This window comes from Accipiter gentilis, chromosome 17 (assembly GCF_929443795.1).
Source record: "Accipiter gentilis chromosome 17, bAccGen1.1, whole genome shotgun sequence".
Taxonomy (NCBI): Eukaryota; Metazoa; Chordata; class Aves; order Accipitriformes; family Accipitridae; genus Astur; species Astur gentilis.
In genome coordinates, this window is record NC_064896.1 from 27,798,227 (window position 1) to 27,808,092 (window position 9,866).

The 9,866-nt window shown below is 45.0% G+C and overlaps 1 protein-coding gene across 3 annotated transcripts; it reads right to left on the bottom strand.

Annotated features, from left to right (window-relative positions):
• Positions 1 to 445: 445 nt before the first annotated feature.
• On the bottom strand, positions 446 to 6,909 carry CD59 (CD59 molecule (CD59 blood group)). 3 transcript variants are annotated; one of them, XM_049821053.1, is made up of 5 exons: positions 6,812 to 6,908; positions 4,825 to 4,886; positions 4,258 to 4,330; positions 3,521 to 3,622; positions 446 to 2,079 (listed from the first exon to the last, which is right to left on the bottom strand). In XM_049821053.1, exons 3-5 carry the CDS (start codon positions 4,319 to 4,321, stop codon positions 1,886 to 1,888), a joined length of 360 nt encoding a protein of 119 aa, XP_049677010.1. In that variant the 5' UTR covers positions 4,322 to 4,330; positions 4,825 to 4,886; positions 6,812 to 6,908; the 3' UTR covers positions 446 to 1,885. The 3 variants fall into 3 exon arrangements, with proteins under 3 accessions (XP_049677010.1, XP_049677007.1, XP_049677008.1); XM_049821050.1 differs by having other exon boundaries at positions 4,811 to 4,886; positions 6,812 to 6,902; XM_049821051.1 differs by lacking the exon at positions 4,825 to 4,886 and having other exon boundaries at positions 6,812 to 6,909.
• Positions 6,910 to 9,866: the final 2,957 nt, after the last annotated feature.

Sequence of the window (9,866 nt, forward strand, 5' to 3'; positions counted from 1 at the left end):
GTAAGTGTCTGCTTTTGTTAACAAGACGGGAAATAAAAAGGTGGAAGGACAAGAGACTGGGAAATCAAGGACTGTCGTCTTCTTTCCAGCACAACATCAAATCACCAGGGATGGGGCATCCACCACCTCTCCGGGCAACCTGCTCCAGCGTTTCACCACCCTCATCGTAAAACATTTCTTCCTTCTATCTAGTCTGAATCTATACCCTTTTCTATTGTAAAACCATTAGCCCTTGTCCTATCAAACAGCTCCCTAAAGCAAATAACCACTCTGCCAAAGCTAACCGACTACACGTAGCACTCACCTCCAGAGAAGAAGTGAGAGAAGTCTACCTGCAACTTGTTGAGAGTCTCTGGATGGGAAGCGTGGATGCATCTCACGCGGAAATGCCTGGAGTTATGTCCAGCTGTAAATAGCGCGCCAATAAGTAGCCACACTCTCCACATTTTCTTTTTTGACATTTTATTAATCAAAGGCAGGATGATTCCCGTATTTCGAGTGATCAGAGAGATCCCAGGATGCTTTCATAGCTAAGATAAGCTTAACTAAAAGATACATTGCAGAATATATCATGGAGTTGGAGTAACACCCTTGTTATGACTGGGTGAACTGGTGTCACTGGCACCTTGCGTAGCACAAGCGAGCGTCCTCAGGAAGAGAATACGCCGTTGGCAATGGACCACAACTCTTGCAGGGACATGCCAAGAGCTCCAGTAGAGAAAAAGCAGAATTTGACATGGTACCTGACTGAGAGGGTCCCCAGCTACCAGAGAAGTATCAAAGGTCTGTCTCCACCACGGAGGCAGAGCAATGTACATACTATTTCAGCTCCAGACCTCTTACACATCCAAACCGAGCGTTTTTTCTTCATGCTATATAAATACATGTATATTTTGTACTCGCATTTATAGAGTTGCATAAAAGTCAAAATATAAAGTTCTGCAAGGTTTTTTTCAATACTCTTAGGTGGGAGCTTGAAGGGTTAAGTTTACATGTTACTTTTTTCAACAAAAACCAAAAGCTGACTATGTGGGAAAATAAACTAGATGTGCCACTTCAATTCCTTAGCATTTTATATTTTTCAGTATACCAATAAATATTCAGTGCAAAGCACATGCTTAGTTAAAATCCTAGGCATGGATAAAGTATAAGGGTGGAAAAAAGCAGCTAACGTGTCGTCCGCATGCTCACGGAAATATAAAAAGAGAGGAAAGTGTTTCTCACTTACAGCATTATTTTTGTGTTGGTTTAGGAAATGTAGATGCTTCCTCCCAGAATAACAGTACTTACAAGGATATATCATTGGCTTGTAAAAAGAAAAGAAAAACCTTACAGTGATGGGAACAAAGAGTCTAAATCACTTGAAACTAAACATTGCGATAGTCATCACGCAGACTGCAGCAAGTTGATACTTATGATCCAACACTTCTTGTCTTGAGGGCAAATCCACTGCTTGGTGTATGACAAGGGAGCCCCCTCCCCCCCCAAAAAAAACACCCCCCAAAATCCCAACAAAAATCATTACAATTTTAAGAAATTATACCTTTCCGGCATAAAACCTAGAGTATTCCTTCCCTTTCACATCACCCACTGAAGTTTGCCCAGGTTCTCCACAAGATGACACTACTTCCCAACAAGTTATTTTCCCCATGAAGAAGGCAGGCCAAAATACACAAATTCCCTATAACTGGTAACAATATACATCTCCTTCCCGTGAATGGAGACAGTGATTTAACAGATGGAACCTCAGGAAACAGAATTTAAAATTAAAAGGTAACGTTTCTGCCCACGATTAGGAACTGAAAATGCGAGAAGTACAATTCAGAGGAGCGTTAATGCTTTTGTATAACTTCAGCTTGAAATTACGGCATACAAATCAGGATTATTACAGAAGCATCCATAACATGGTCATTACAGAGGCAATACTGAAGGCTGCTTTGTTAACCCTAGTAATTGTGCTCTCATTGCACAAGTCATGTTGGCAGCAAAAGAATTCAAAATTATCCAACTGGAAGGATTCAGCAATATCGTTCACACTGCACTGGGATGCCTTCCAGCAGGAGAAAGTTCTCAATTTTCCTAAAAAAAAAAAAAAATAAAAAAAAAAAAATTAAACAGATTAAGAGAATATTGAAAGTAATACCATTTTTGGTACGGAGAGAGAATCACTGCCTAGACTGTCACATACTTGCTTTTTTAGCTTCTTTCAAGTGCTTATAAGTTTCCAAATTTGCCTTCACTAGGAGTTTAGTAGTGTGAATAGCGACAGCAAGCCATGGTCCTGCCTCCACAGCACTCTCTTGTAGCTCTCAGCCATAGGTGAAGAAAGATTTCCAGCTCAAGCTTACCGGTGCTTCCAATTCAGTCTAAATGACCCACTGGGAAATACAGAGTGAAGCTTGAGTGATACCTACTCTGGGGCTCCTGCCAGAGAAGGCTAGTGCATCACCATCCAGCTCATCCCGTTGGATCTAACCAGCTTAATTTCCAGAAGCAACATGCAGAAGACAGAGCTTGAAGAGCAGAAGAGTCCTCCCCTTTTCTTGCTCATTCCCCTGGACACCAGAGATCAAACACCTTGTCTTCCACTGACCCTAGCCTGACACCTCAAGTACTCGACTCCCGACTCTGCCGATGGACAACCGCCCTAGGCTGCGTGCTAGAAAGCCTACGCTTTGTGCTCATGACGATTTAGGCTCAAGGGAAACAGCAAAAGAGAAAAGTCCTTCCGATGCAAGCTGCACAGAGCAGCATCCTGGTCCAGCAGCGTTAGAAGAAGCTTCATTCCTCCACGCCAAGGCATGAGCTTTAGCAGGGACCTTGCCAGGGAACAGAGCGGTCCCGCCCCATCTGGGTTCCCGCTGTCCAAAGCCAGCCCAAAAGTCTTTCTAGAGCAGAGGGAACCAGTTGGGAAAGCAGGAGATTATTTCAGTTGACTTGGTACTTCAGTGTTTCCCATGAACCCCCTGTCACCGGTAGCAATAGAGTTACTTAAATGTTATTTAACAACTAGAGCAATAATTCTGTGCGCTCAACATCCCTGACCATCTTTCTGAGATGCAGGTCACTTCCCCCTCAGGGAAAGATAATTTATTTTAATAGTGTCGATTCATAAGCAACTGAGTCTTCACCTGCAGGTTTATTTTGTGTGTTACACGTGCTTTATCTGTTTTTAGAGAGTAACAAATTCAGGGCAAAGCTTTTGTATTTTAAAGTCAATGCTGTCTCCTGTTTTTCTCCATCTCCCTCGGGTGGTGGTTTTTTTGTTTTGATTTGTTTTGGTTTTTTTCAAATCTGGATATACAGTTATCTGTGTATATGCTCGTACAAGTATAAATCAGCTATCTAAATCATCATTATCTTCATTAGTTGCTTGGATATAAGCATGACCTTCAAAAGTATTTGCAGCCTTCTTTTGAGTGAGGCGAAGAAATGCAAGCTAAGGCCAGATTACAAGCATACAGGCAATGAAAACTGATATAACCATGTTTATTTTAGTTCTGTGGAGCAGTATACATACCAAATTTCATCTGCAAGCAAGTATCTTCAGTCGGTAAGCAAGTACTATTGGTCTTGCACAAGGAAGGGCTGTTCTCGCAGTGGTAGCACCTTAGAGTATAGCCTAAGAAGACAAAGGTTTATCTTTACTGAATAGTAAAGTACTGAAACAGTAGCAGCGTTAAAAAGGAAAAAGAGGTGAATCACTATCTGCATCTAACTGTTCAGAAAACATACGCCTGGTTATTAAACTCAAGGCTTAAGCTAAAATTTACAAGCTTTTGTCAGGGTACAAATTGAGACAGGCAGTTTTGAAAGGAAGATTTTTGAAGCAGGTACTTCGGCCATTTTTCAAACCCCTTACCTTTATGTGCCTGCAGAACAAGATACTAAACACGTTTGCTTCTTTTATCTACTCTTAAAGACTGCCTTTTCCAAAAGGACAGACAACAAGAGACACTTTCAGCAGAATTTTATTCTAGCCCTTCTTTATTTCATCTCACTTCTCTCTCGTGCCATACGCCTACTTTCCAATTTACATACCAGGAATCCAATCTTCTAGCAGGAAAACACACCAGTCTGTTGCCGTATTAAGCAGCATCATATTCTGCACCTAATTCTCTCTTCTGACCAAAACCAATCAGCAACAGAAGCTAAGCCCTACGTCGATGGTTTCTGTTTCCTTCTCCGACATTTTTTTCATGATTTCCTCAGCCCCGGTCATAACATTACAGCAGGAAATACCTCCCTTATACTCACCGCAACTACAAAAAGCAACCAGAACAATGCAGGCAGTTAATATGACGCAGTTCATCTTGATCATGCTTCTTGCCTAAGCTGGAGGCATAAACACACGTTAGATGTTTATCATACTTAAAAGCTACGTGAAACTAGCAAAACACGTGGTGAGGAATCGAGGTTTCAAGACTCGATTCAGTATGCAGCTGAAGGCATTGGCCAGGAAAACCAGCGAAAGAGAAGAGAGAAAAGTAACTTTGCACTTCCCGAAAGAGGATTTTTATTCTGAGAACTGAGATTTGAGCCCCGACAGGCTGTAGACGGGTCTCCTTGCTCCCCTCCGATTACACCATTCCACAGCCCTCCCTATTTCTTACAGCTACAAATGCACCCAACAAAAAAGAGAGACCGTTTAGATCTCGAATGCTTTTTCTTTTACAGCAATTCCCCAATAAACCTGGAGCCAGACTGTGCTCCTTTCTTCTTTCTCATGGGGTTGCTAGAGATTTGTCTGCACTACGGGGGCTTTTGCCCCTCCTCTCCCAAAATTTCTCCCTCTCACTGAGGGACTGACCTGCAATAACCCACCGTGTGACTGCAGCGATGGCTCGAGTCCTCCACGATCACTGTATTCCGCAGGTAGCAGTGAGCTAGAAAGGTGAGGATTTTTTTTAACGTAGACAACTCCAAGGCAGGAGTCGTTAGACTTCTGCGCGCAGGTTCTGAACTACAAACAATAATACCTACTACTAAAAAAATCTCTGCTATTGCAGAGATTAGGCTACTCAGACTCAGTATCAAGCAGATACCAGGGGGAGAGAGGGAGAGAGGGGCCGTACTTGCGCTAGGAGGGCATGATTTCATGTTTGTCTTCAAAGCTCAAGTAGGATTGCAAGTCCCAAAAAATTAAAGGCATTCAGATAACAAGTTTCACTTATGATAAGACCGCAGGGAAACAGTTACATTGCTACTCTTGACCCTGTTAATACTGCTTGAAGCTATTTCTATATGCAGCTAAGAGTCTAGCGTGGCAGAGCGTAATCACGTTGAGATGGAGTTTTTTCCTCCCAGAAGACTGACTGTGGACTTGAAAAGATTTCTCAATAAAACAATACCGAAATCCTTTTCAACCTTAAGTCTAGTTCACTTTTCTACTGACAAAAGCAACCCAAATCACCAAAAAAAACCCCACCCCAAAACCAAAACCAAACCACTAACTTTTTTTCCTGTCTGTATGGTTTCCTATTGAGCAGAACTAAGAAAAACCAAAGCCATAATGTGCAAGATGAGACGATTTTCTGGGGTAAACAACTTTGTGAGAAGCCTTCCAAGACCAGAGGCTCATCCCACAGTGACGTGAATCTGCGGGAGTGCCACTGGTCTGGTGATTAAAGCAAGAGCCGTTCTGGACAGCAACGAGAACCTCCCTGGGAACTTCTCCATCTTCCCAGAGCCCTGAACTGCCCAGTGCTGTTGGCAGAGAGTAAAACGGTTTTTTGCCTTTTAGCAAAACCAAGTCGTGAGCAGAATAAATATAAGGCAGGTTAGTAAAAATCATCAGAGCCAGCATAACAGCTTTGACAGTAGTCGCTCAACCAATCTATTTTTGTGAAAATTAGTCTCTTTTTTTTTTGTAGTCCTGAACAAAGATATGAGAAAACAGTGAAATTTTAGCTTAGAACATACCTATGTAGACAGCGAGTCACAACACGGCTTAAAAAAACCCAGAAAACGCTTGCTCAACTGAATTTTCTAAACTGCTGCTTTAACTCAAGCATCCAACCAGTCTCAATAACAAGAAACCTCAAGAAACAGCAATCCCAACAGCAAGAAAGGCTTTACCGCCTTGGTGGCGAACCAGAACCAGAAGCATTCCTCCGCAGTCCCACCTGGGAGAGCACACAGTTAAAAAAAGCTACTTTCGCCGTAACCTCAGAGCAGCAAAAAAGGCAAGAAAAGGGTAGCTAAGACGAAGACCCCCATTCCTGGGGAGCGCCCCTAATTTGTTGGTTTGGGGTTTAAGTTAACTGCATTTTGTTTTTGTTTTTGTTTTTTTTTTTTGAAAACTGCAGCGCACCCCGGGTAGTGCCTTCACACACACACCCCCCCAAGCCTTGGCCGCTGCGGGCTGGGGTGACTGGGGGGGGTCTCCCCGGTGGGAGTCCCGGTTCCCCCCCTTGCCCTGCGGTCGGATCGATGCGGATCGATGCGGATCGGTGCGGATCGGACCCGCAGCCCGCCCCGCTTAGCGCACTGCGGTGCGGCCGCCCCTCCGGCATGACTCAGACCCGGGGAGCGGCAGCCCAAAAAGATATAAAAACCATCCGCACCTCTCCCCCCCCCCCTCGGGTTAATACGTTATAAATACAGATTTCCACCTAAAACCTCCCGTCCCGTCCCTCCCCATTCTGAAGAAAACGGTTCTTCTCCCCGCTTGTGTGTGTCCCCCCCCCAGCCCCGACCACCATTTCACCTCAGCCAGGCTCCCAGCGAGACGAGGGAATGCTCCCCCCCGCCAAAAAAAAATATAAATCCCCCTGCGCCCCAACGAAAAGCCGCCCCCCCCTTTACCTACCCCCGAGCACTCGGTACCGACCAGCCCCGCACCGGCTGCTGGAGGCGGGACGGCGACAACCCTATCGCGATAGGCTGTGTCACACCCTCACCCCCCCCCCCCCCGGGGGTGGAGCAACGGCTGTGGCCCGGCCCGGGGGAGGGGAGAGGAGGGATCGTGAGCGGTCGTGATTGTGTATCTCTGCGATAGACAGCGAGGCAGCCACAGGCGTATGGCTATAACTGTGCTAGCTCTCAGGATTTTTTTTTTAATTATTATTTTTTTTTTTTTTGGGGGGGGGGGGGGGGGGGGGGAGCTTGGTTGATGGATGGAAGGAGAAATTCCTCCCCCCACCTCATTAGGTGGAGCTGGCTGGCCTACGCTTAATTTCTGTCCTCAAAATTAAACCCGCATTTCACTTCTGCGCACACAACCGGGGGGTCAACGGGTAAATTGGGGGGGGGGGGGGGGGGGGGTGTCCCCGGCTTCTTACGTGGCCAGAGCAAGGGAATAAGAAAATGGGATGAGCTGGATTGCAATCAGACATCACCCTCAAACGCCTTCGTCCTAAAGCGTGCGGGGGCCTGTCAGGTATCAGCGCGTATGGTTAAATCAATGGTATGAATTAACGGAGAGGAAAAGGATGGAAGAGTTTTAGAACACACAAAGGGAAACAACCAGGAACGGAAAGCGCCGGTTTCCTCCAGAGGTAGCTGAACACAGATCTAAACATTCACAACCTAGAAAAACACAGAGGGAGAGCAACAGAAACATAGTTTTGTTATATTAACAGATTTACATCAACACCATATAGTAAAAAAAAAAAAAACAAAAACAAACCCAACATTGAGCGCTGACTTGAGTACAGTATGAAATACCTGTAACTAGCAGTTGTATTGAAAAAAGTATTCTGGATTTATTTTTGCTACCGCAGCACAACTGCCAATTCATATCTTAAATCTAAAGTAAACCCGAAAACACTCAGAACCGAAATCAGATTCTGTCGGTGTGTTAGTGGTTAAAGATGACTATCAGTCAGCTCAGGCTATGGTCTTGCGTCCTTAAGACTTTACCTCTGTTTAAGCCATAAATAAAAGCAAAGGGATGGAAGAGCAAGATGCTTGTCTGTTAACTGTATGCAACTTATTAAATGAGGATCCATTCAATTAAGACTCAATATAAAAAAAAAAATCCTTAATTTGTTCATTCACTTAGAACATTTTGCAATGAGGAACTGGCAACAACAAACTGAACTTCAGCCATAGCTGAACATTTACCCATTTTCCCTTCCTGAAATCTGTGTGCAGTTTCTCCTACAGAGGATAAATTTGTCTGTATCTTCACAGATAAATGGTATTTCCAACTTGACCTGAATTTTCACCTTACATTCTTCACACCAGCAATAAGAAATTACTTTTAACAATGACAGGGGAAAAAATGCAGCACTAGAATAACTTGCACAGCAACTTTTGATGGTTTTTTTTTCCCCCCACAGCTGGCACACCACTGGTTTTTCTCTCGCATTACGCTTCTCACAGGAGCCACCCCTGCAACCTCTCCCCGCTACCAAAACCCCACCACGCAAACCCAAAACAGAGTCACAGCAAGGAAACGGTGGCCAAAGGTTCTCCCCGCTAAACCAGCGTCCCGATCCGATATCGGGGAGGGTTCTTAAACGATCCCAAGAGCGAGATTAAGACACAAACGAGGTCAGATGCCATACAACCTTACAAGTTTTATTTCCTGTAACAACTGATAATAGCGACAGGACAGAGGGAAGAAGAAAGGAAAAAGAGGAAGACCTAAGCAAGAAAACGGAAGAGATGCAGCAAGACTAGTTACCACCAGCACCACCACGACACCAGCAACGTCCCGTTGACTCGGTCCCAATGCAGGTGATGGAGGGTCCACGTTCCAGGTTCCAGCCAAAGTCCCAGTCCCAAGTGCTGCACGTTTTCCTCTGTTACTTTCCAGTTGCAGTTGCTTTTCAGGTCCTTTTTCATTTTTTTTTGAGAGAGGAGTAGGCAGTTCTTTTATTATCCCAGTCCCCATGATTTCTCCAAAAAGTCCACCCATTTCCACGGAGCTCATTACCATACGTGCCGCCCCGTGTTCCTCCATGGGCGCGTGCCCAGGTGTTTACAGTGGTTTCTTCACCTTGCTCGTGGGCAAGCACGGCGCGGTAGGCACTGCCAGCTTCAGGCAGATACGGAGGTTTATTCAGGGACATTTTGCACGTACTCCCCCACGGCAATAGGATCCTGAGGGTCTTTGCAGCAGCAACGTCGAGACAAACATTTCCAGCCAACAGTCTCTTACAACCAGTCAGCAAAAGCCCACAAAAAATGCTGAAGGAATCCTCCAGCGCAATTACAAAGAGACTGTCGGCGTAGGCCTCTTCCACGTACCAAAAAAGGACCAGATCAGTTACAGATTTGCGTTGGATGTGCTAGGCTTTTCACCACAGATGTTCAACAAGACTTATTTTACCTCGACAGAAGTCCTAAGCAAGCATCAGCCAGGATCCGCGTCAGGAGAAGCTGATAGAACTTCAGGCTGAACCTGACGAATGGCAGCCAAAGCGAAGGACATATACATGTTATAACCTGTGCGTGCGTATTGCACGGATTTTAACCGCCATAGGAAGGATTTAGCAGTTGGGTCTGCTAAACCCCAACACCTGCTCGCTGGATCAGCCAGAGCACTGGTGAAGTGCTGTCTTCTGAAGCGGGACCTCGAGCCAATTCTCTCCCGCTTTCTCAGTGAAGATTCCTACAGCTCAGCAATGCTGGCAAAGAGAACCGATTCCTTGTTTTCTTCACTGGGCTCAGCTGCTTCGCTTTTCATACCAATCTGGCATAAGCTTCAGAATTTGGGGTGGGGTGAGGAGAACCACTGGCATAAGCCCTACTTCAAACGCACATAATGAAGTTAACAACACTTGCAGGAACCAGATGTAGGAAGCATCTGGTAGCTTTTAGGCAAAGTGCCACATACCGAAATAGCCGCCTGAAGCAATGGAAAAACCTTTTCCCTGTTACAAAACGCGTATGCGTCTGTACGAAAACAGCAACAT

What these genes read in the sequence shown, in the direction of transcription:
- CD59 (XM_049821051.1), bottom strand. Translation starts at nt 4,321, where the DNA reads ATGATCAAGATGAACTGCGTCATATTAACTGCCTGCATTGTTCTGGTT. An exon ending in GGTTGCTTTTTGTAGTTGCG is followed by an intron (nt 3,623 to 4,257) that starts GTGAGTATAAGG and finishes TTGTCTTCTTAG; the next exon opens with GCTATACTCTAAGGTGCTAC. An exon ending in TTGCTTGCAGATGAAATTTG is followed by an intron (nt 2,080 to 3,520) that starts GTATGTATACTG and finishes TTTTTTTTTTAG; the next exon opens with GAAAATTGAGAACTTTCTCC.